Source organism: Anabrus simplex, chromosome 2 (assembly GCF_040414725.1).
Source record: "Anabrus simplex isolate iqAnaSimp1 chromosome 2, ASM4041472v1, whole genome shotgun sequence".
NCBI classification, from domain to species: domain Eukaryota; kingdom Metazoa; phylum Arthropoda; class Insecta; order Orthoptera; family Tettigoniidae; genus Anabrus; species Anabrus simplex.
The window spans coordinates 276,167,729-276,193,370 of NC_090266.1; the positions used below are offsets into that span (position 1 = coordinate 276,167,729).

Sequence of the window (25,642 nt, forward strand, 5' to 3'; positions counted from 1 at the left end):
GTATTCTCTGTAACTTTTGTTATGTAATACTTTTTGATAGGACCAAAAACATAGGTACCGGTATTTAAAAATTAAATTTTGGGCACCTTCCCCTAAACTACAATTTTATCCAGGGTGAATAAAATTGTTTATAGCTTAGACTGTAGTTTCTTATTCCCCCGACCCTATATACTGATTTTCATTAAATTCTGTTAATCCATTTTCTTGTGGCTCGATGTCGATATGTACTAAGCAAAAACATACAAATTCATGAATATCTGTGTTATCATAGCCGGTACGGTAAAAATGTATATGACATAAATGGTCAGAAATTTAATTCTATAGAACTTTGGCTATATAGTATTTATCGATATGACCACTAATATAAATATTTGAGAATTAAACTGTAGGCTTTCCCCTAAACTACCATTTCTATCAGCGTGAATAAAATTATTTATGACTTAGATTGTAGCGACTTATTACCCGACTTTGCATACCGATTTTCCTTAAGTTCTCTTATGCCATTTACTAGTGATGCGAGTACAGACAGACAGACAGACAGACAGACAGACAGACAGACAGACAGACAGACAGACAGACAGACAGACAGACAGACAGACAGACAGACAGACAGACAGACAGACAGACAGACAGACAGACAGACAGACGTTACGGAAAAGTAAAAAGTGCATTTAGTTGTTACTGTGGACATGACGGATACAGATATACCATTCTTTTCAAATTCTGAGCTATGTACAGACAAAATTCTCACTTTATATATAGATTGTGTCAGTTTCAAGAGTATACGTATATATCCAGCATTCTCTTAAAGCTATGCCACTGGAGATCTTTTAAGAAGAGGGACCAATGACCTAAATGTTAGGCGCCTTTAAAAAAGCATCATCATCATCATCATCATCATCATCATCATCATCATCATCATCATCATCGTCTTTCACGAAGGCCCCTTAATGAGTGCTGAAGCCTGCCCTAATGAAGATGGGAAGTACAAATGAGCTCATCTGGGCAAAGGAATTGGATGTAAAAGAAGTGGGATTGATAAGGAGAGAGCCGATCTATTTGAAGACAGCAGTGTATGAAGATGTAGAGATTGTCTTTGTCCTTTTCTGTGTCCAGCCGGGCTGAGTGGCTCAGACGGTTGAGATGCTGGCCTTCTGACCCCAACTTGGCAGGTTCGATCCAGGCTCAGTCCGGCGGTATTTGAAGGTGCTCAAATACGTCAGCCTCGTGTGGGTAGATTTACTGGCACGTAAAAGAACTCCTGCAGGACTAAATTCCAGCACCTTGGCGTCTCCGAAAACCATAAAAAGTAGTCAGTGGGATGTAAAACCAATAACATTATTATTCTGTTTCCATATTTGTCTTCATATCCTTTTCTATTGCTACGTTTTAGTTGCTAACCTGGCATTGTGTTTATGCTATTATGTTACTATTCATATTCCTGTCTTTCTATATACCTCTTCTTCTTTTGACCATTTTGCCACACTCCGGCATGGTTGCGTGTGTGAACTGTATCACATGTGCGGACATCACCTTATTTAATGGTGTGAGGAAGGAGGAGAGGAGAATATTATGTCCTCAGTTATGCTACTACTGCCTGTAGAATTATGTCTCTCAAATAGAATTTCTTAATCTACTAATAATAGTATATACAAAAGTTGTCTCACTGGCTGGTGGTATGTTTGTGGTTCTTTATGATCTAATCTAAATTCATAAATTACACTCATTCAAATACCTTTAAATGCAGCTCAGTGTATAATGCTAGGTTGGTGACAATGAATCACCTTTAGTCCATACTAGCATTTGTACCTGTTCTTCGAATGGGACTTTGCAGAGGATTCCATATTTCCTTTAGGAATTTATGCGAAGTAACATGGCTCTGTTCATACGTTTAATGCAACATGTTAAAATGATATTTTCCTACGAAAGCACTTTGCAGTAACGTGAAATACGATGAAGCTGAACAAAGTCAAGAGAGAATGAGGATGACTTCTGAATTTATTGTACTGTACAGTTCCTGGTCCAAGGTAGTGTGAAATTCCCCATGGCTCTCCGGTTGCACATTGTATCTCTGACCACTGGTGTGGCGCTCTGACCTTGATGATACCTCCCTTAATATCTGCCCTATCGAAAATAGTAGAATGGCTCTTTAGTTTTTCCCATTATCCACCTCGAAGTGACAAGTATGACATGTTCCACGGGACTTGGGTTAAAATCCAATCTTTTGTAATCATCTGCGTTATAGTCATTGTACGATAAAAACGTACATGGTGTAAACAAACAGAAATAACATATTCTTAAACGTTTGTTATATCAAGTCCTTTGATAGACCTAATAGTAACAAATATATTTCAGAACAATCTTACTATAAATAACAAATCCATGTGATTACCATGACATCATATGCACCTGATAACACAATTCTGAGTGAGTAGATTCTAAATATGTAGTTTGGTTGAAAATAAGTCCAACTGTTCTCCAATTTGAGGATTATACAAACATATAGATTATCAGACAGACAGACACCAACGGGAAAAGTTCTACCTAATGTTTCGTCGCTGTTCAGTTACGTTAGGTGGGGTTCATTTTCAAGCCGAGCAAAATATTGTGTATCCTCTGATTTCTCCTGTTACGGATCCTTCAAATAACTGTAGGTCTGTGAGGTATCCGTCGCTGGCTGCAGAGTATGAAGCCCATAGAAAATAGTAATTTTCTCCATCATTTGAAGAGTAAGCAAAATTATGTACATAACAATTATTTAAAATGAAGGGCTGTTTCACACATAGTCTACAGATTTTACGTATAATCAATAGTGTAAGAAAAAATTGAAAAAAATCTTCTGTCTTCCTACAAACCTACAGTCTATTTAGTTATTTTTAAACGATATGCTTATCAAAACCTGCTCCTGGATGAATAGACTCTAAATATGAAGTCTGGTCGAGATATAATAAATAGTGTAACAGAAAATTGAAAAAAATCCTCTTCTGGTCTTCATGTAAACCCCCAGCCTCTTCAGTGATTTTTAAATGATATGCATATTGTAACCTGCTCCTGCATGAGTAGACTCTAAATATGAAGTTTAGTTGAGATATAATCAACAGTGTAAAAGAAAATTTAAAAAATATTTTCTGGTACTCCTACAAACCCCCAGTCTGTTCTGTGATTTTTAAATGATATGCATACCAATACCTGCTCTTGGATGAGTAGACTCTAAAAGTTAAGTTTTGTCAAGATATAAATAGTGTAAGAGAAAATTGTAAATAAACCCTTCAGGTCTTCGTATAAACCCCCAGTCTATTCAGTGATTTTTAAATGATATGAAAATCAGAACCTGCTTCTGGATGAGTAGACTCTAAATATGAAATGTGGTTGAGATCTATTCAGCCGTTTACCCATGATGGTGGAACAGACAAACAAACAAACAAACAAACAAACAAACAAACAAACAAATAAACAAACAACAATTTACCCATGATGGTGGAACAAACATACATACATACATACATACATACATACATACATACATACATACATACATACATACATACATACATACATACATACATACATACATACATACGTACATACATACATACATGCACAAAATCTAAAAACTACTGACACGATCTTGAATTGACCTAAAACAGATAAATATATCAAAATTTGGTGAATTAAATTATATTACAGACAACAAACCCCAGGAATTGGAATGAAACAGCTCATATTAGGGAATCAATTGGGTCTTGAATGTGGCACATTATGGACTAGTAAAGGATTTTATTTATAAGACTAGCAAGATACCCGTGCTTCGCTACGGTATTATACTGAAATTTATAATTAAATGCTTAACGTTTTATATATAATCCTCCGAAATTCGCGATCTGACTCGTTTTCTGAGAGAATACGCCAAAATTCGCGATCTGACTCGTTTTCTGAGAGATTACGGCAAAGTTCCTCACATTTTTCAATCTTTATTTCCAGCAATCGATTTCGTACTTCCCGAGGTAGATCCAGGTATTCCACGCGGTCAGTTCGGCCCCTAAATCTTTGCCATTTTTTCCTATAAGCATTTTTAGTATGGATCAAATCCTGAAGGATATCCGGCGTGGTGTCGTCTTGGGTGCCTTGGCGGTACTGAACCCGCGGCTTGACTGTATTCGTAGTCATTACCAGGCCAGGACCCGTTTCCACCGCGGTCCGCACAATTTGACGAGGGTCCAGAACATTATTATTATTATTATTATTATTATTATTATTATTATTATTATTATTATTATTACTATTATTATTATTATTATTAGATGTTCTGGACCCCACAGCAAGATGCAAAACCGCTACTTGGCTGTAAATTACATCTGCTACCATTGTCATTGTTGACAATGTGACCAGCACCATTGTCGCGCGTAGGCAAGTGTACGGGATTTCTGGCGATACGAATGACATACTGTACTTGCGTGCATTATTGACCTTATTATAGAGGTGAACAATTGGACGGAAAATCTCATTCCTATAGTTTATTTCAAATGTGTTTAAAATTTTATTTATATGCCAGGAAATTCTACTGTAATCTAAGAACGTTCAAAGATTGCTCTTGAATACGAACCCAGGAAAGATTAAAAATGATCGGTTTATGATCAGAATAAGTACATCGAAAATTCTACAGCCTGTTTCCAGTCTTCGACAGGGTCAGGAATGGAATGAATTAAGCCCCATCTAGCGGGTACAATAGGAATTGTGCCGGCTGCCGAAACCTGTCGCACACCTCTGGGGCAATGATCGATGAATGACAAATGAAATTAAATATAGGACAGTGTTGCTGGAATAAATGATGACAGGGAAAACCGGAGTATACGGAGAAAAACCTGTCCCGCCTCCGATTTGTCCAGCACGAATATCAAATGGAGTGATCGGGATTTGAACCACGGAACCCAGCTGTGAGAGGCCGGCGCGCTGCCGAGTGAGCAACGGAAGCTCCTTATAAGTATATTATGAACAGTAAAATCAATTGGTCTCACCTCCTTTTACACACCACCGCCGTTAAGTTTATTTACCCCCCCCCCCAAAAAGAAAAATTACAAGAAGGCGTGTTTCTTTATGTTTAAAGGAGATTCCGAACACCAATGTTCACGTCTATTACCTTCAGTTTTGAGATATAGGTATCCCCATAAAAATAATTCACATTTTTCACTTCCTTTCACCCCCCCCCCCTCCGCGCAGGTGAGTTTTCCGTCAAAAAATACTTGTTTCTTTAATAGTAAATGATTTTCTAAATACCAATTATCACGACTCTTAACTTCTTCAATTTTTGATTTGTGTGTCCTCATGAAAGGAATTCAACTCTTTTTCACTCCCGCCGCCCAAGATGGTTTCCCCATCAAAACGCATTTTCCTCTGTTTCTAAAGGAGAGCGAAATATAAATTTTCACGTCTGTAACAACTTTAGTTTTTATTAGATGTATGTATTCTCATAAATAAGTCAAATAATTTTTCAATTCTTTCACCCCCCTCCACTTCATTGGATTTTTCGAAAAAACGTGTTTCTTTACTTTTAAAGCAGATTCCAAATATCAAATTTCACGTCTGTAACATCTTCATTTTTGAGATATCAGTAGCCTAATTAAAAGAAATCGACACCATTTTCAGTCACTTTTACACCGCCCCCCTTTCCACCCAAGTGATATTTCCGAAAACTAAAAATACACGTTTCTTTGTTTTTAATAGAGATAAAAATACCATTTTCACTTCTGTAACATGTTAAGTTTTTGATACATACTGTAGAAATTCTCATTTTATAATGTCACCAATTTTTATTTCCCCTTAAGGGGAGTTTCCAAAAACAAATCACCTATGTTTCTTTATATTTACAGGAAATTACAAATACCCACTTTTTACGTCTGTAACATTTTACCTTTCCCAGATATTCTGTAGATATAGTCTTTCAAAAAATTCACCCCAATTTGTCACTCCAGTTTAACAGCCATTAATTGGGTTTTCCAAAAACAAAAATACGTGTTCCTTTACTTTTAAAGCAGATTCCAAATATCAAATTTCACGTCTGTAACATCTTTATTTTTGGGATATCAGTAGCCTAATTAAATGAAATGGACACCATTTTCAGTCACTTTTACACACACCCTTCCACCCAAGTGGTATTTCCGAAAACCAATCCTATTGTGATTTACAGAGAAAAAAACGTGTTCCTTTATTTTTAAAGGATATTCTAAATACCAATTTTTACATGTGTAAACTTTTAAAATTTTAAGATGTAGACACTCTCATTTAAAAAATTCACCCCCCTTTCCAACCCCCATTATTTGGATTTTCCAAAAACTAAAAAATACCTGCTTCTTTATTTTTAAAGTAGATCCCAAATACCAATTTTCAGGTCCGTAATATCTTCAGGTTATGAAATATAAGTAGCCTCATTAAAGGCATTCAACCCCTTTTTCCCACTTTTCCACCCTTCCCATTCGGATTTTCCGAAAACAAAAAAAACATGTTTCTTTATTTTTAAAGGAGATTCTAAATACCAATTTTTACATCTGTAAACTTTAAAAGATTTGAGATATAGATACACTCATTTTAAAAATTCATCCCTTTTCACCCCGCCCCCCATTAATTGGATTTTCCAAAAACAACAAATTATTGTTTCTTTATTTTTAAAGGAGATCAAAAGTACCAATTTTCAGGTCTGTAATATCTTCACTTTCTGAGATATAAGTATCCTCATAAAAGGCATTCAATCCATTTTTCACCCCTTTTCACCCCTCTTATTGGGATTTTCCGTAAACAAAAAAATACGTGTTTCTTTATTTTTGATGAACATTCTAAATACCAATTTTTACATCTGTAAACTTTAAATGTTTTGAGATATAGATGCACTCATTTCAAAAATTCACCCCCCTTTTCTCCCTCCCATTAATTGGATTTTCCAAAAACAAAAAATACGTGCTTCTTTATTTTTAAAAGCGAACAAAATTTCCAATTTTCAGATCTGTAATGTCTGCGGTTTCTGAGATATAAGTACCGGTATCCTGATTAAAAAGCATTTAAACCCTTTTTCACCCTCTTTCACCCATCCTATTGGGATTTTCTGAAAATAAAAAGTACGGGTTTCCTTATTTTTAATGAAGATTCTAAATACCTATTCTTACATCTGTAAACTTTAAAAGTTTTGGGATATAGATGCACTGTTTTTAAAAATTCACCCCCCTTTTCACCCTCCCATTAATCGGATTTTCAAAAAACAAAAAATACGTGTTTCTTTATTTTTAAAAGAGATCAAAATTACCAATTTTCAGGTCTGTAATATCTTTAGTTTCTGATATATAAGTATCCTCATTAAAGGCATTCAATCAATTTTTCACCCCTTTCACCACTCCTATTGGGATTTTCCGAAAACAAAAAATACGTGTTTCTTTATTTTTAATGAAGATTCTAAATACCTATTTTTACATCTGTAAACTTTAAAAGTTTTGAGATATAAATGCACTGTTTTTAAAAATTCACCCCCCTTTTCACCCTCCCATTAATTGGATTTTCCAAAAACAAAAAAATACATGTTTCTTTATAAAAGAGGTCTAAAGTACCAATTTTCAGGTCTGTAATATCTTCAGTTTCTGAGATATAAGTACCGGTATTCTGATTAAAGGCATTCAACCATTTTTTCACCGTTTTTCACCCCTCCTATTGGGATTTTCTGAAAACAAAAAAATACGTATTTCCTTAGTTTTAAAGAAGATTCTAAATACCAATTTTTACATCTGTAAACTTTCAAAGTTTTGAGATATTGATACACTCATTTTAAAATTTCACCCCCCTTTTCACCCCTTAGCAAAGGAATATCCAAAAATCCTCTCTTAGCGAGCACCTACATCTTAATATGAATCCATGCCCAAAACTTCATTTCTTTATGTCCAGTAGTTCTGGCTCGGCGATGATGAATCAGTCAGTCAGTCAGTCAGTCAGTCAGTCAGTCAGTCAGTCAGTCAGTCAGTCAGTCAGTCAGTCAGTCAGTCAGTCAGTCAGGACAAGTTATTTTATATATATAGATGAATGGGGATGTAACCAATTTGGTAAATTAGTATTGTGGGTAATGTGAATGTCACACTTTTGAAAAGCCATTACTTACTGAATGAGAAAACGTAACTAAATACAGTAATACTGCATAATTTGTGTAATGCTATGTTGTTGTTGTTGTTGTTTGAGTCATCAATCCATAGACTGGTTTGATGCAGCTCTCTATGCCACCCTATCCTGTGCTAACCTTTTCATTTCTACGTAACTATTGCACCCTACATCTGCTCTAATCTGCTTAAAGTAAATACAAAATTTTAATATTCCACCTTCTCAATACTAAAAAATCATTTGATGTTTTACAAAAACATTACAATGATATTAATAGGTACTGTGGACCATCATCAGCCTAGCCAAATTACATGGTGGTCCACAGTGGACCGAAACTAGTACCTATTAATATCATTGTAATGTTTTTGTAAAACATCAAATGAGTTTTTAGTATTGAGAAGGTGGAATATTAAAATTTTGTATTTACTTTAAGCATAGTCTTAACTCAATACGGAACCTAACAATGAAGTTTATTACTTTGACTAATCTGCTTGTCATATTCATACCCTGGTCTACCCCTACCGTTCTTACCACCTACACTTCCTTCAAAAACCAACTGAACAAGTCCTGGGTGTCTTAAGATGTGTCCTATCATTCCATCTCTTCTTCTCGTCAAATTTAGCCAAATCGATCTCCTCTCACCAATTCGATTCAGTATCTCTTCATTCATGATTAGATCTATCCATCTCACCTTCAGCATTCTTCTGTAACACCACATTTCAAAAGCTTCTATTCTCTTTCTTTCTGAACTAGTTATCGTCCATGTTTCACTTCCATACAATGCCACGCTCCACACGAAAGTCTTCAAAAACATCTTTCTAATTCTGATATCAATGTTTGAAGTGAGCAAATTTCTTTTCTTAAGAAAGCTCTTGCTTGCTTGTGCTAGTCTGCATTTTATGTCCTCCTTACTTCTGCCATCGTTAGTTATTTTACTACCCAAGTAACAATATACATCTACTTCCTTTAAGACTTTATTTCCTAATCTGATATTTCCTACATCACCTGCCTTCGTTCGACTGCACTCCATTAATTTTTTTTTTGGACTTATTTATTTTCATCTTGTACTCCTTACCCAAGACTTCATCCATACCATTCAGCAACTTCTCGAGAACTTCTGCAGTCTCAGATAAAATAACAATATCATCGGCAAATCTCAAGGTTTTGATTTCCTCTCCTTGGACTGTGATTCCCTGCTATAGTTTTTCATATTTGTAAGACAATATACATGGAATTTTTGAAGTGAAAATTCTTGTCTCTGTGGTTTGGATTTTATATAAAACTAGACTTCACTTGCCTATGATCATAATATCAGCACCCATGTAAAACTGGAAGTTTACTTGCTTGATTGCTTACGATATTGTTATTTTAAAGGTGGTTTTAGAGCATGTGCAGGTTTCAATCATGGATGACTGACATACAGCAATTTAAATAATTTCTGACAATACACAGAACACTATAAGTATAAAAGAAGTCGGTCAATTACTCACCATATTTCAAATATTTTATTTCCTATTATGATGAAAACTTATTTCTTAACACTGTTCTTAAGTATGTGGATAGGCTTTGGAAGAGTAACGCTCGTTTTCATTTCTCTTCTAAATACATTAATCAAAAACTAACCACATTTAGAAGGATAACAAAAAGATATCTTGACTCACCTCGTGCTGCAGGTGTGAGCTCGATGACCGGAGTGCTGGGCCCTTCTCCTATACGTGTCACGGCACTCACCCACCACATGTAGTCACTACGTTCCTGCAGAGGACCGGTCTCGTAATAGTCAATTTGAGGTCCTACAGTGTGACGTGTTGTATTGCCATCCTTACTGCGTCGAACTTCCCTTTGGTAAATGTTGTAGCGAAGAAGTACTCCATTGGGATGAGTTGGGGGTAACCAGCTGATGATTGCAGATCGAGGACTGGAGAGAGCAGCTCGGACTGCAGCTGGGGGCCCAGGAACTGAAATGAAATGGCTCATATTAGGGAATCAATAGGGTCTTGAATGTGGCACATTATGGACTAGTAAAGCAAATCTTCCTAAATTCAGCATATTTCAGATTAGCAAGTGACTGACTGTATGGTCTGGAGATACTGCAACACATACTAATGTGTTGAGTGATACTAGAGCATTCTCAAACATAGTTTGCAGTAGTAACAGTGGTGATTAACTTTCTAACAAGGGACTTGGTGCAAGGTGTGATCGCAATTGCAAAAACGTTTCAGTTTGTTTGTAAGGGTTTTACACGTACATTACAAATATGCGTATGTTCAGCCACCGAGTTCAAAATATAGGTTGTTGGTAGCTCTTGGCAAAAGATTAAGAGGATGAACATGTCCACAGAGTATAAAGTGTTGGAAACAGAGTTATTTATCACAGTAGGAGCACTTCATGAATGCCTACATTAAGCAGTCTTCCAAGTCAAACCTCTTTTGAACATCAAAAATACGTTCGGGTGGTGTTTTAAACCTCTCTGGTCTGAAGTCATCATATCCAGCTACAGGCCAGGAGTACTGAACAAAGTTTTCAAAGACTGGAGAAGAGAACAATCAGCAATGAAATTGAATCCCTCAATGATGGTGTGAACTGATACTGTGATCTCCAATCCGCTTCAGCACCGCCATGAACTGTCGGAAGAATAGCACATCAAGTGGCAGAATGTAAGGTGTGCACCCAGGAGGGATGGTCTTGAATGTATACACCATATTTTGAGGTCAGATAGCATCAATATAACTTCTGTCACAATATGTCCCGAGCGAATCAACCATATATGGGATGTAGACATGTTGAAAAAATGGCATCAGGATTTGTTTCGTGATTAGGCCGGACTTCGAGGCAACTTGAATCAGATTTTGCAGTGTCAGTTTGCAGTTTCTTCCACTGCTTTTCCCACATCTGTGAGATCGCGGGTGCAAACTGTGTCGCACATGTGGATTTGGCCCTGTTTTATGGACGGATGCCCTTCCTGACGCCAACCCTATACGGAGGGGTGTAATTACAATTGCGTGTTTCTGTGGTAGTTGGTAGTGTATTGTGTTGTCTGAATATGAAGAGGTAAGTGTTGGGACAAACACAAACACCCAGTCCCCGAGCCAGAAGAATTAATCAGACTTGATTAAAATCCCTGGCCTGGCCAGGAATCGAAACAGGACCATCTGAACCGAAGGCCTCAACACTGATCATTCAGCCAATGAGTCGGACATGTAATAGTTTAAAACTGTGCCATATTTATAACTTGTTTAATACAGAAATTGCTGCAGAGATGTGAAACATTTAAATGATTTAAATGAGAATTTGGAGTGGGTATGGTATGTGGGAAACTGGGAGTGAGATTTGTAGATCCTAATGGGACCAGGGGCGTGGGGGTGTAGGAGATAGGGATCTATGCTCAGATGGCCTTTACCTTTACTTGAACCGCAACGGTATGTATAAGTTAACAGGTATATTTAGAAGAGTTATAGAGAAGACGTTCTCAACTCATGAGTCAAATGTTACCCAAATACAACAGTCAAGTTTTAGGGAGGAAGGGGGTCTGAGATTGCTCTTGGTAAACTGTCAGAGTGTAGTAAATAAACAAATAAAATTCAGTACATTGATGGAATCTTATGAGACTGATGTGGTGATAGGAGTAGAATCATGGTTAAGAGAAGGGGTGGGTAATAGAGAAGTATTTCTAGAAGGGTATACAGTCTATCGTAGAGACTGAGGAGATAAAAAGGGTGGGGGGCGTGTTTATTCTGGTGAAGGAAACTTATTGTTCACATGAATGGTTTACCGATGAAAGGGATGAAATATTAGGGATAAAATTAGTTTGTGATAATATGAAGGAGGTGGGAATTATAGGAACATATAAGCCTGGAAGAGAGGAAAGAGACATGGAAATATTTGAGAAAATAATAGATTATACTCATAAAAACAATAATAATGATATGGTAATAATTGGGGGAGATCTAAACTTGCCTGAAGTTGAATGGAATGGGGCTGCAAGTGAAGCCCATGAACAGAAACTGGCAAGTAACTTAATTTAGGAGGGAGGATTTACACAAGTAGTACAAGAACCGACTTGTCTCAATAACTTGCTAGATGTATTCTTGGTTAAACCATGGGAAATTGTTGATAAAACTGAGGTAATGGAAGGAATAGGTGACCATAAGGTTCTAATAATGGATGTAGGACTTGTACCAAAAATGCTTAATAAGAGGGTCACACAAGACAAGAAATTATACAGAAAAACTAAAGTTGATGAATTTGGGACTTACCTTAAATCACAATTCAGTTGTTGGATAAGTGAAGGGAGTAATGTGGATACACTTTGTGCTAAATTTAAAGGAATCATTTGGGAAGGAGAGAAGAGATTTGTACCTGTTAAGAAGGGTAAAATGACCTCAGACCCTATTTATTATACAAGGGAAATAAGGAAATTAAAAAGAAAATATAGAATAGTAAACAGGAAAATCAAAGAGGGTAGGGAGAATAGAGAAACTAGAAAACAGCTAACGGGGGAACTGAATAGAGTAAAAAGGGAAGCAAAAGAGAAATATATGAATGGCATACTTCAAGAGGGTAATGACCACAAAGGGAAATGGAAAAAGATGTATTCATATATTAGGAATCAAAAAGGAAAAGGAATCCAAATTCCTACAATGGCAGGAGAAGGGGGTGAACACTATTCAACAGATACTGAGAAAGCAAATCTATTTAGTAGGGAATTCAGAGATTCAGTAGAAGATTGTCAGGAGTTGGAAACAGTAACAGAAGATAGAGAGGGAGAGTCACATAGGGAAACAAGAAGCTTCTCATTCACAAATGAAGATATTTTCAGAGAAATCCAACTGCTTCAGCAAGGAAAAGCAGCAGGAAGTGATCAAATTACTGAGGAGGTATTAAAGACAATGGGGTGGTACATAGTGCCTTATTTAAAATTTCTCTTTGACTATGTCATAAATAATAGTGTAATACCAAAAGAATGGAAGGAATATATAATATAATAATATGAATTTATAAAGGAAAGGGTGATAAAAGGAAACCAGAGAACTACAGACCAATCAGCCTGACCAGTATAGTTTGTAAAATACTGGAGAGTTTAATAGCAAAGTACATCAGAGGGATATGCGATGATAAAAATTGGTTCATGAGGAGCCAGTATGGATTTAGAAAGAAATTTTCTTGTGAGGCACAACTGGTGGGATTTCAGTAGGACATATCAGATCAGTTGGATTTAGGAGGCCAGTTAGATTGCATAGCCATAGATCTTTCCAAAGCCTTTGATAGAGTGGAACATGGAATATTATTAAAGAAATTGGAGGGAATAGGATTGGACGTAAGGGTTATATGTTGGATAAGAACATTTCTAAATTCAAGGGTTCAGAAAGTCATAGTAGGAAATAATATATCACAGGAAGAGAAAGTTTGGAAGGGAATCGCACAGGGTAGTGTAATCGGTCCATTACTTTTCTTAATATACATAAATGATTTAGGGAACAATTTAACATCAAAAATAAGATTGTATGCAGATGATATAATTGTTTATAGGGAAATGAATAACATTGAGGATTGTTCAGAAGTACAAAGGAACCTTGAAAGTATCCAACAGTGGGTTGAAGAAAATAATATGAAGGTTAATGGAGGTAAATCAACTGTTGCAACATTTACAAACAGGAGCTTTAAAACTGAATTTAAATATACTTTGGATAAGGTAGTTATCCCAAAAGATGGCAAGTGCAAATACTCAGGTGTGAGATTTGAAAGTAATTTGCACTGGAAGGGTCATGTTGATGACATTGTTGGGAAAGCATACAGATCATTACATGTCATAATGAGGCTACTTAAAGGATGCAACAAAGAATTAAAAGGAAAAAGTTACTTAAGTATGGTTCGTCCATTATTGGAATATGCAAACAGTGTTTGGGATCCTCACCAAGAATACCTAATAAAAGAAATAGATAGTGTGCAGAGGAAAGCAGCAAGATTTGTAACAGGGGATTTCAGGAGAAACAGTAGTGTATCAGAAATGTTAGAGGAACTTGGGTGGGAAACTTTAAGTAAGAGAAGGGAGAAAACTAGACTTATAGGATTATATAGAGCCTATACAGGAGAAGAAGCATGGGGAGAAATCCGTGAGAGGCTTCAGTTGGAAAATAATTATATTGGCAGAACTGACCACATGTATAAAATTAGAAGGAATGTTAGCAGAAGCGAATAGGGTAAATTTTCATTCATTGGGAAGGGCGTGAAGGAGTGGAACAGTTTACCATGGGTAGTGTTTGATCCTTTTCCAAAATCTGTACAGGTATTCAAGAAGAGAATGAACAGCAACAGGGAAAGTAAATGAAATGTTAGAGGGCATTCGATCGGTGCAGGCTATTGTAAATAAAAAATGTGTGTTAAGAAAAAATGAATTCCATCCCCTGGTCCATGGAGTTTGGACAGACAAAGTAGGGGACTGCCTGTAGGGGTGAAGTACAGTGGGGACTTCGAGGGCCCTGGGACCGCTACAGTAGCTGTGGAGGCCCTTCAGGAACTCTGAAAGGTGGTGGCAAAAGGGGGCTCTGGTTAAGATGCAGCAGGTCGTTATGCCACTTAGTTTCCAAAATGGGTAAAAAAATTAAAAAATAAATGCAATGTAAATTTTAATCTTATACCAGTTGCATAGTATTATTTGAAGTAATTCCACATACTGTATATGAGTTGACTATGTTTGTAAGTATAGGAGATATTATATGTAGAATTTTGTAATCAATATAAATTTATTAAGAATGATCTGTTTGTTTAATAGAAAAAAATTGTTAGCATAAATTGTATATTATTGTATTCTAGAAAAATTGTTTTTCTTCTCTTGTTAATTTAAAATTTAGTGCTTGACAATGTATTTTAGTGTACCATTTGCCACCGAGGTAGACACTTCATTTGCAAATAAAGAGTTTTTGATTTTGATTTTGAAGTACATTCAGGGAGTTGGAGGTAACCAGCTGATGACTGCAGAGTATATGACTGAGAGTATATAGTGCTGGATGGCAAGTAAGGATGTCATTTAAGCTGTTAGTGTTAAATTGTAGAATTAATGTCAAGAAAGGAACTGAAATAAGTAATTTAATAGATATATATTATGACCTTCCAATGACGTGCAATTACATGTCAGGGAGTCATTGAAGGTCATAGGAATATAAATGCATGTGGACGGCATGGTGGTAAAATAAACTATTGATGTGCGGCGAATTTATATATTCGTAAGATATGAGCCGACACAACTCGCGAATTGATAGTAGATCTTATGGAAGAGAATCGATAGATCAAGCTCGGAACCCCGTGGTACACATGGGACCGCGTGAAAAACCGTGTAGTCACAAGCGGGTATCAATAAATATTTGCAGTAACAGCTGAGAAGAAATAGGCCAGACATCACATCTAGTATAACAGACGTCAAGGGGGCCATGGATTGAGCCGGAATTATATACAGTTAATTATCTAACAGGCGTGTGGTATGACGTATTTCAGGTGGAGAAGAAAAACAATGGTAGCCTGCATTCCTTTGTGAATCTCTAAGATAACGTTTCCTCAATGTCAAAGTCAGATGTAAAGCAGTCAGGATCGTAGTCATGTAGTTTATGAAATGCAGCCTCGTTTTTTATTGAAATAATGAAGTTTGAATTTGTTTTAAAATGTCAATTCTTGTATGGTACAAAAAGGATCGTGAAGCAATAGAGAGCTCAGCCCTTATATCCGAATTAAAGCTCATAAAATTTAAGAAGTTGAGGCCTAAATACGTTAACAAACTAAGTATAGCATTGAGCGATATAAAATTTACACAGGCCAGTGTTAATCTATAACAGTGGATTAAAAAAAAATCTGTACGAATTCGATCTAACCATTCTGTTCAAGTTTCAGGTTGAACTGAAGATGTTGCCTATATTTGTGAATAAGGAAATTCATATAGAAGAGATATGCGAGTAAACCAGTAGGATCTTGGTCGATCCACACTCTGCCGAAATGAATGAGATGGCTGAAAAAATAACCTGACGACCAATACCTATGGAGAAGCGAAGAAGTCAGATGAGTAGTCGAACCTTGCCCTTCTTGTTTACTTGTAGATGCTTATAGTAGAAGTAGATTTTTTTTTAATGTCACACAGGTGATATAAAGTGAAATGACTTGAATGTTCTAACGTGCTAACGGTGTTGGTAACGTCATGTAATGCTACTACATATATTAGAATATCGGTTTCCGTTGGTGAATACTAGGGTTAGGCGGTCTTTCCTGCGTTGTTTTCCGTGTTAGTGGAACAGCTATAAGGCGTGTGTGATCTTGAATGCCACAGGTAAGTTTTGATGTGCTGATGTGTAAGATATTTGAAGTGGTGATCTTATAATAATGTATAATTCCGCGGAGTGTTGTGATATGTTTAGTGGATCGATTCAGTGATGGTTGTATGAATAATAGTGAAGCTCTTCAAAGATATTTAGCTCATTTATGTAGGGAATGATGATTGTTCTCATTATGTGGCGGACATTGTGTGGCGTAAAATATGTAGGGTCATCTAAAGGTATAGTTGACGGTATAAGTAGAGAATGATTTGTTGTGTGGTGAATTGCGATAGTAATTTAATTCTTTGAGATGGCCAATGGTTAGGATAATAGTATTGAGAGGTATTTCCGCCGCGTATATTTGAGTTTATTAGAGGAGCGTGTTTCGTAGCGTTGTTTGAATGCTTTTCGAAGAGTTTGGTTAGGCATGCGAGCTGACATGAGTTTAATTTGGTATCACATGGGTAGCGGAATGTATTTACGAATATACGAGTAGGATCTTCGACAAGCTACTCGAACGACAATTAGATTGTGAGATTATTGTCACCTGTACTGTAGATCAACTTGTGGTATTGCTAGATGTAGTAAGTTAGCGCTGTAGGTGTATTTTCAGCAGGATGGAATGGAGCCGATGCAACGCAGATCGTCTGGCATTTGATAGTTTTCTTATTTATGTCAGTAGATAGTACCTTATTTCAGGTGCAGCCACATGATGCCGTTGGTTGGATGGAGACATGCAGTTAGTTGATTATGGAACACTGATATTATTATGTATTTGATGGATTTTCGGTGTTTATCATGCGCTGTTAGAAAATTCAAGTTATTACTCAGTTAGTTAGGTAATTATAATGAAGTAATAAAAGAAGTAGAGCAGGGAGGACAGGTTCGTCTAGTAATACGTCAGAAATGAACAAACAAGATGAACGATTTGAGACTGAAATTGCTGATTTTCCATTATATTACTTTATATTTATTTAATCGAATCAGTGTTGCGTAATGATATGATTTTAACTTAATGACTGACAATTATTTTTCAAGATGGACTTGATTCTTTAAATACGGTGCGGTAGCGATGCACAAGTTAATATATTTTTACGTTGCATATTCAGTTGTTCAACTGTAGTCTGCTATTTCATTTTATTAAAATTATTATACTTCCAATTTCTCATTGCAAATATTCATTTATGCTTAGTTTTAGTGAACTTATTATCTTGAAACTGATGTTAGATTATTATCGGACTAATTATTGATAGGATGTGACCGCTTCCTTTCCGAAGGGCCATGCCCTGAGTGGAGGATCATGTAAACCCCTGAAATCTAGTCGAGCGAATTATAAAATTTATTATCATCTCCGAGTTAGGCGTCCCACGAACGGTCACAATATATTTATCAGATATTGTAGTAGGAGTTGAATCATGGCTGAGAAGTGATATTATGGATGCAGTAATTTTCTCACAGAACTAGTGTGTTTGTCATTGAGACATGATTGGAACAGTAGGCTGGGAAGTATTCATACTGGTGAAAGGGGAATATGTAAGCTACAAAAATGTTAAGGATGAGAAACATGAAATTCTAGGTGTAAGGTTCATCCCTAAAGATAACAGACAACTTGTTGTTTTTGGGGTGTATATTAGGGTTCCCATTGTCCTATTTTTCCCAGAACAGTACCATTTTTGGGTAGAACGTCCCAGTATCCTCCTTTTCTCTTTTGTAAGTATCCTTCATAAAAAAAAAGGGCATTAGGCTGATGGAATTTAATCCATTTTAAATATACAGCACACCTGGTGGTGAATTCATGAAACTTCGATGAAGTAATTCATGAAACTTCGACGAAGTATATTAAGAAGTTGGTAATTCTAATAATGATACTTTTTTCTCTTTCTCCATATCTCTGTTGGTAGTGATACATACACATGGAGACTGGTTGCTACTCAGTGTTGCACATTGTTTGTTTCATGCCGAAATGTAAGTATAGATTTAACTCTTTCCTGCAAGTTGCGTAGTAAAGCATACTGGAGTCATACTTTGTAGAACGTACTCGACTTTCAAACCAACTTCCTCTACCATCTGTCTGCTAAACACATAAGTTCATGGAACCAGTGAATTCCCTACATTTGCTAGAGACAACTGACATAAACGGAATGCTATAATAAAGTGTTTTGTTATACGTTTTCATAGATAAGTAGTATAATGGGAGAGTTCTGCGGCCTCCTCCCGCGGGAAATTTGAATTCTGGCGGGAAATTTGAATTTTTGGCGGGAAATTTGAATTTTGGCGCGAGATTTGAATTTGTAAACAAAGCCACGTGCTTTTTGACAGCTGTCATCGACAACAACGCATCGCTAACCTCACTGCTGCCATCTTGACGGGCCTAAACCTCAGTAGTTCCAACTTAACCTAACTAGCGTGAGGTAAACATAGCCACGTGTTTTTTGACAGCCACGTGCTTTTTGACAGACAACAACGCATCGCTAACCTCAGTACTGCCATCTTGACGGGCCTAAACCTCAGTAGTGCCAACTTAACCTAACTAGCGCGAGGTAAACAAAGCCACGTGTTTTTTGACAGCCACGTGCTTTTTGACAGACAACAACGCATCGCTAACCTCAGTACTGCCATCTTTACGGGCCTAAACCTCAGTAGTGCCAACTTAACCTAACTAGTGCGTGGTAAACAAAGCCACGTGCTTTTTGACAGCCACGTGCTTTTTTGACAGCTGTCATCCGCCATCTTTAAACCACACAGCACTGTGCTGCCCTCTTTATCGCAGTAGCTGCAAATTCGTCACCTGTCATCCGCAGTGCTGCCATCTTGACGGGTCTAAACCTTAGTGCTACCAACTTAACCTAACTAGCGCGAGGTAAACAAAGCCACGTGTTTTTTGACAGCTGTCATCCGCCATCTTTAATCTATAGAGCACAGTGCTGCCCTCTTTAGCTACTTACCTTTGAAATGTGGTGGCGGATAATTTGAAAAATGCTTTTTGACAGCAGCCATCTTTAATCTAGAGAGCACCGTGCTGCCCTCTTTCGCTAGATACCTGTGGTGGCAGGCAATTCCACATGACAGCAGCCATCTTTAATCAAGAGAGCACCGTGCTGCCCTCTATGTGGTGGCGGCAAATTCTACATGCTCTTGTTTGGAAACAAACTCACGCGCTTTTTTTTGACAGCCGTCATCCGCCATCTTTAATCAAAAGAGCACAGTGCTGCCATCTTTAGCTAGATACCTTTGAAATGTGGTGGCGGCAAATTCCACGTGCACTTGTTTGGAAACAAAGCCATGTGCTTTTTTTGACAGGTGTCATCTGCCATCTTTAATCAACAGAGCACCGTGCTGCTATCATGCGGGTAATTTCGTCAGCTGTCGTACGCCATCTTTAATCTACAGAGAACAGTGCTGCACTCTATGTGGTGGTGGTAAATTCCACGTACTCTTGTTTGGAAACAAATTCTATGTGCTCTTCAGCTGTCATCCACCATCTTTAATCAAGAGAGCACCGGGCTGCCCTCTTTGTGGTGGCGGATAATTTGAAAAATTCTTTTCAACAAGCAGCCATCTTTAATCCTGAGAGAACAGTGCTGCCCTCTTTAGCTACTTACCTTTGAGGCGGTTAATTTGAAAAATTCTTTACGACAAGCAGCCATCTTTAATCCAGAGAGAACAGTGCTGCCCTCTTTAGCTACTTACCTTTGAGGCGGTGACAGCTGTCATCCACCATCTTTAATCGATAGAGCACTGTGCTGCTATCATGCAGGCAATTTCGTCAGCTGTCATCCGCCATCTTTAATCTACAGAGCACCTTGCTGCCCTCTATGTAGTAGCGGGCAATTTGAAAAGTTCTGTTAGCTGTCATCCGCCATCTTTAATCAAGAGAGCACCGTGCTGCCATCTTTAGCTAGATACCTTTGAAATGTGGTGGCGGCAATTTGAAAAATATCTATGTGCTCTTGTTTAGTAAACAAAGCCACGTGCTTTTTTGACAGCTGTCATCCACCATCTTTAATCAATAGAGCACTGTGCTGCTATCATGCGGGCAATTTCGTCAGCTGTCATCCGCCATCTTTAATCTACAGAGCACCGTGCTGCTCTCTGTAGTAGCGGGCAATTTGAAAAGTTCTGTTAGCTATCATCCGCCATCTTTAATCAAGAGAGCACAGTGCTGCCATCTTTAGCTAGATACCTTTGAAATGTGGTGGCGGCAATTTGAAAAATTCCACGTGCTCTAGTTTAGTAAACAAAGCCACGTGCTTTTTTGGACAGCTGTCATCCACCATCTTTAATCAATAGAGCACTGTGCTGCTATCATGCGGGCAATTTCGTCAGCTGTCATCCGCCATCTTTAATCTACAGAGCACCGTGCTGCTCTCTGTAGTAGCGGTCAATTTGAAAAGTTCTGTTAGCTGTCATCCGCCATCTTTAATCAAGAGAGCACCGTGCTGCCATCTTTAGCTAGATACCTTTGAAATGTGGTGGCGGCAAATTGAAAAATTCCACGTGCTCTTGTTTAGTAAACAAACTCACGCGCTTTTTTGTCAGCTGTCATCCGCCATCTTGAATCTATAGAGCTCAGTGCTACACTCTTTAGTTGAAATATGGTGGCGGATAATTTAAAAAGAAAAATTCTACATCAGCCATCTCTCGACGCTAATTGCACAAGATGGCGGCTATACATGACTCCTTAAAGGTGCTTATGCAAGATGGCCGCTATACATAGGTTCTTATGAGATGCCCTTGGGATGCTTACGCAAGATGGCGGTTATACAAGGCTCCTTATGAGACGCCCTAGAGATTCTTGCGCAAGATGGCGGTTGCTCTTATGAGGCGGCTTAAGGATCCTTGCACAAGATGGCTAGAGATGCCCTAAGGATGCTTGCGCAAGATGGCGGCTATACACGACTCCTTATGAGACGCCTTAAGGGTGCTTGCGCAAGATGGCTGCTGCTCTTATGAAGAAAGCTAGCTTAGAGGCTAACGTGTCGTGCTAGTTCGATTCATTAAATTTGGGGCTTAAATGCATAATGTTAAATATCTCGAAAACGGTGCGTCGTAGAGCAAAACGGACAAAATTTTTCTACCCAATACCTCGGTTCGCAGTATGGGGAACAAGTAAATCATAGTCTAATGATGAGATCAACGGTTCGGTTCTAACTTAGGTCCTTTGGCATTAGCTCTGTTTCACCTTGTAATGAAGCAAGTCTTGGTAACATGATCAGGTCTAGCTATGGTAGAGAGTATAACGTACCGTGCAGGCTCGATTCATTACATTTGGGGCTTAAATGCAAAATGTTAAATATCTCGAAAACGGACAAAAATTTTCTACCTGATACCTAGGTTTGCAGTATCAGGAACAAGAAAAACATAGTCTAATGATGAGATCGACGGTTCGATTCCTACTTAGACCCTTTGGCATTAGCACCTATCTATTTCTACAAGATGGCGGCTATACATAGCTTCTTATGAGACAGCTTAAGAGCGCTTGCACAAGATGACTGCTGCTCTTATGAGACGCCCTAGGGGTGCTTGCGGGACGTAGCAGCGACAAAACGATGACTATACACAGCTGCTTATGATACGGCCTAGAGGTGCTTACACAAGGTGGTGGCTGCTCTGATGAAGAAAGCTAGCTTTGCATCGTGCAGGTATTTTTACAGCACTAAACCTCATACCTTTGAAATGTGGTGGCGGGTAATTTGAAAAATTCGACGTGCTTTTTCATAAGCTGTTAAGGCCTCCTCTTATGTCAAGGCATAGCTCTATCGAACAAGTTTAAACCTACATCGGAATAGCTAGAGTAAGCACGTGCTGCAGTGATGACGTCATTAAGCATGTTTAGACTTGCAAATCACAGAAGAAACGTAACAAGGCTGGGATCGAAAACTGCACTCTATGCCGTTAACTTTATCATGTGATCGGAACATTGATTGAAGTGTTTAGAACACTAGAATTTGCCGCCACCACATTTCAAAGGTATCTAGCTAAAGATGGCAGCACTGTGCTCTGTTGATTAACGATGGCGGATGACGGCTGTCAAGAAAAAGCGCGTGAGTTCGTTTCCAAACAAGAGCATGTAGAATTTGCCGCCACCACATAGAGGGCAGCACGGTGCTCTCTTGATTAAAGATTAAATAGTTAGGTTAAGTTGGCACTACTGAGGTTTAGGCCCGTCAAGATGGCAGTACTGAGGTTAGCGATGCGTTGTTGTTTGTCAAAAAGCACGTGGCTGTCAAAAAACACGTGGCTTTGTTTACCTCGCGCTAGTTAGGTTAAGCTGGCACTACTGAGGTTTAGGCCCGTCAAGATGGCAGCAGTGAGGTTAGCGATGCGTTGTTGTCGATGACAGCTGTCAAAAAGCACGTGGCTTTGTTTATAAATTCAAATCTCGCGCCAAAATTCAAATTTCCCGCCAAAAATTCAAATTTCTCGTCAGAATTCAAATTTCCCGCGGGAGGAGGCCACAGAACTCTCCCATTATACTACTTAGATAGAACAGACAGTTGACTGAATGTAAATATATTGCAGCAACATGGCTGCAAATAACCAGTTGAGTGAAGAGGATATTTGTTACAAGTTAAATTAATATGTTGACAAATGCAATGGTAGTGAGTTTGAGGAAATGACATGGGAAGCAGTTGGGACAGAAGATTAACCTAAGGGAAATTCAAATACGGTATACTGCACAGGATAGGAAATCCTCATTCAGGTACTGTCTCCTGTTAAACTATTAGGGCTACTTGGACAAAAAATAACCATCAGTTTTAATCCTCTAGTTAATTCTGTTTCGGACTATGGGCCTCTACGTAATTACATAATATTCCAACTAATGTCAATTTATCTTCCAATCCCATTCAGTGAATAAATAATTTATAATGTCCGAGAGGCAGTATGACTTGCTATCTAAATATCTTCATCCAACAGATCCCGGAAATGAAATAAATTGGGGGATTCAGGATGAAGTCCTGCGTTCTTTGGATTACAAAGAAAATAAGAGCCCCATCAGGTTGAGCAATTCAGACTGACTTTAAGAACAAGCAATTTAACATTAACTTGTACCATGTTGGATGCTTCTTGATGTATCGTTCCGAGTGGGGGGGGGGGGCGTTCCTGCATGTAAATAGGTGATCTCATTGTATCATTTTAGAATAAGTATAATGGTTTTTACAGAATAAATTATTTAGTGAAGGTGCTCCACTACTATACATGACAAAGTAAATTATTACTCTAGGTTTCACCAGACAGTAAGTCAAAGATAGTCCATGGGAAAGGGTTAATGATAGTATCAAAAGTGAAATTCCCTTCGTCAAAAGATTAGTAGATGACAATGTGGAATGTACATTATGCAGCACTAAATTTTACATTTCTTGTGGAGGTCGGTCAGATGTAGTCAACCACATGTGAACAAAAAACACAACATAATACAATACTGTATTGAAAATTTATTTCTTATAATTGCACTTCAATGCGGAACAAAAATGAAATTTATAGCTTATAATGAAGGGAAAGGAGTCGCTGGTGTGGAGAAACATGCAAGAAAGCTACAGAGAACTTGTTCACTGAGTTTGAGTGTGTGAAAAAATATTGTAAAAATAAGTTTGAAATGTTGAGTGAACTGAAGGATCAAAGTGCCAGTGATAAATGGTGTGAAATATTTGCTAACAATCTGAAATATCTGATTATTAGTTTAGCTGTCAATATGGAAACATGAAATTTATATTTTGTGGTATAGTTTTGTTTGGCTCTGCAGGATACAATGCAGCTGTTAACATGTTTTTCATTAATAAATATATTATGGACATTAGAAAAACAGACTTAGAGTTGAAACAGTGAAAGCTTTAAAAGACCCATTTTAAAGATTTGTTTTGTGTTCACTTCCATGCACAAATATCTAAAGAAAAGAAACTTCTTGATCAGATAAATCTGATAAATCTGATAAATATTTTTTGTATAATAAAAATAAATTGTAATCAGGTATATTTAGAAATTATGTAATTTTAATAATTGTAAGTGCAATTGTGATTTATAATACAAGTACTTGCATGCTGAATTTAATTCTATTTTTCTCATTTCTCATGTGCCCCACTTTCTTACAAAATGTCCCAGTATTTTAAAGTAAAAAAACTTGTATCCTCATCCCGAGATGCAGGTCTTTTCAGGCACATCCCCATTCGAGGTGAGCTGCATGTACCATTTCAACCACATACCAGCCCTCCTGCCATCCTTAAATTTCTGACAGTACAGGGATTCAAACCCGGGCCCCCAAGGACAGCAGCTAATAACACTAACCGTTATGCTACGGAGGTGGACAGTTTTTCAAGTGAAAAATGTAAATGTCCTGTTTTCAAAACTAAATTATGTGATCACTTGTGTGACATCTGGCAAGGGTGGTGCTGATGCTGAATTTGAATTATTTGATAAGATTATCAACTACATGCAAAAATACATAGAAAGAAATGCTACTGTAATGGGAGATCTTAATTTACCAAATGTTAACCCGTCTACTGGGCACTGAAACTTAAGTCGCTCGTAGAAATAACCAGCCAGGTGAGGAGAGCGACTTGAGTCGAATGCTAATCTTTTATTTTTTTGGAATCTGAGCCTAGCCAGAGTTATGAAATTCAGTTCTCGTTATCTGTATGCCCCTGTCATCAATTGGTATTTTTAGTAAGTACTTCCACTTGATAGAAACAGAGCAGACAGAGCTGCTTCTCATTGAACAAAACTCGCTTCTGTGCAAAAGCAGGCTATGTGTTTGCCTCGCATGGATATAATCAGCTGCATTCTTACTATATACTTATTTTAATGCTTTCACGTTTTATGAGACTGGGAACTGTACAGTGTATCAATGTGAAAAAGAGTAATTACAGTGAAGATTGAATTTGAAAGTATAGATATGTTGCACTTCTGGTATATGTTGCATGAGAGTGCTTTCAAATCAGGATAATGTCTTATAAATTACATTGGGTTGAAAAATTACATGATGACAGCTTGCGCTCCCTTGTACATAAAATGCTGGAATTTCATGACGAGGACGATGACTTCAGTGACTTCCATTCAGATAGTGAAGATAATTCATTCCTTGGAGAAGAAGGAGGCACAAGTGGTAAAAGAGAGCATTCTGGTGTTATCACAGTGAATGATCGCATATTCAACAGTGAACTTTGAGTGACAACGGTCATGATGGAGAGAGACAGGCAGACTCAAACGGCATTGATATGTCA

The 25,642-nt window shown here is 37.6% G+C and overlaps 1 protein-coding gene across 1 annotated transcript in view; it reads right to left on the reverse strand.

Annotated features, from left to right (window-relative positions):
• LOC136863512 (cell adhesion molecule Dscam1) overlaps nt 1-25,642 on the reverse strand; it is a 938,330-nt gene that overhangs the window by 170,229 nt on the left and 742,459 nt on the right. Inside the window, exon 22 of the mRNA XM_068225977.1 lies at nt 9,789-10,085. Within this exon, the coding sequence (XP_068082078.1) occupies nt 9,789-10,085 (297 nt within the window). The remainder of the gene's footprint in view (nt 1-9,788; nt 10,086-25,642) is intronic.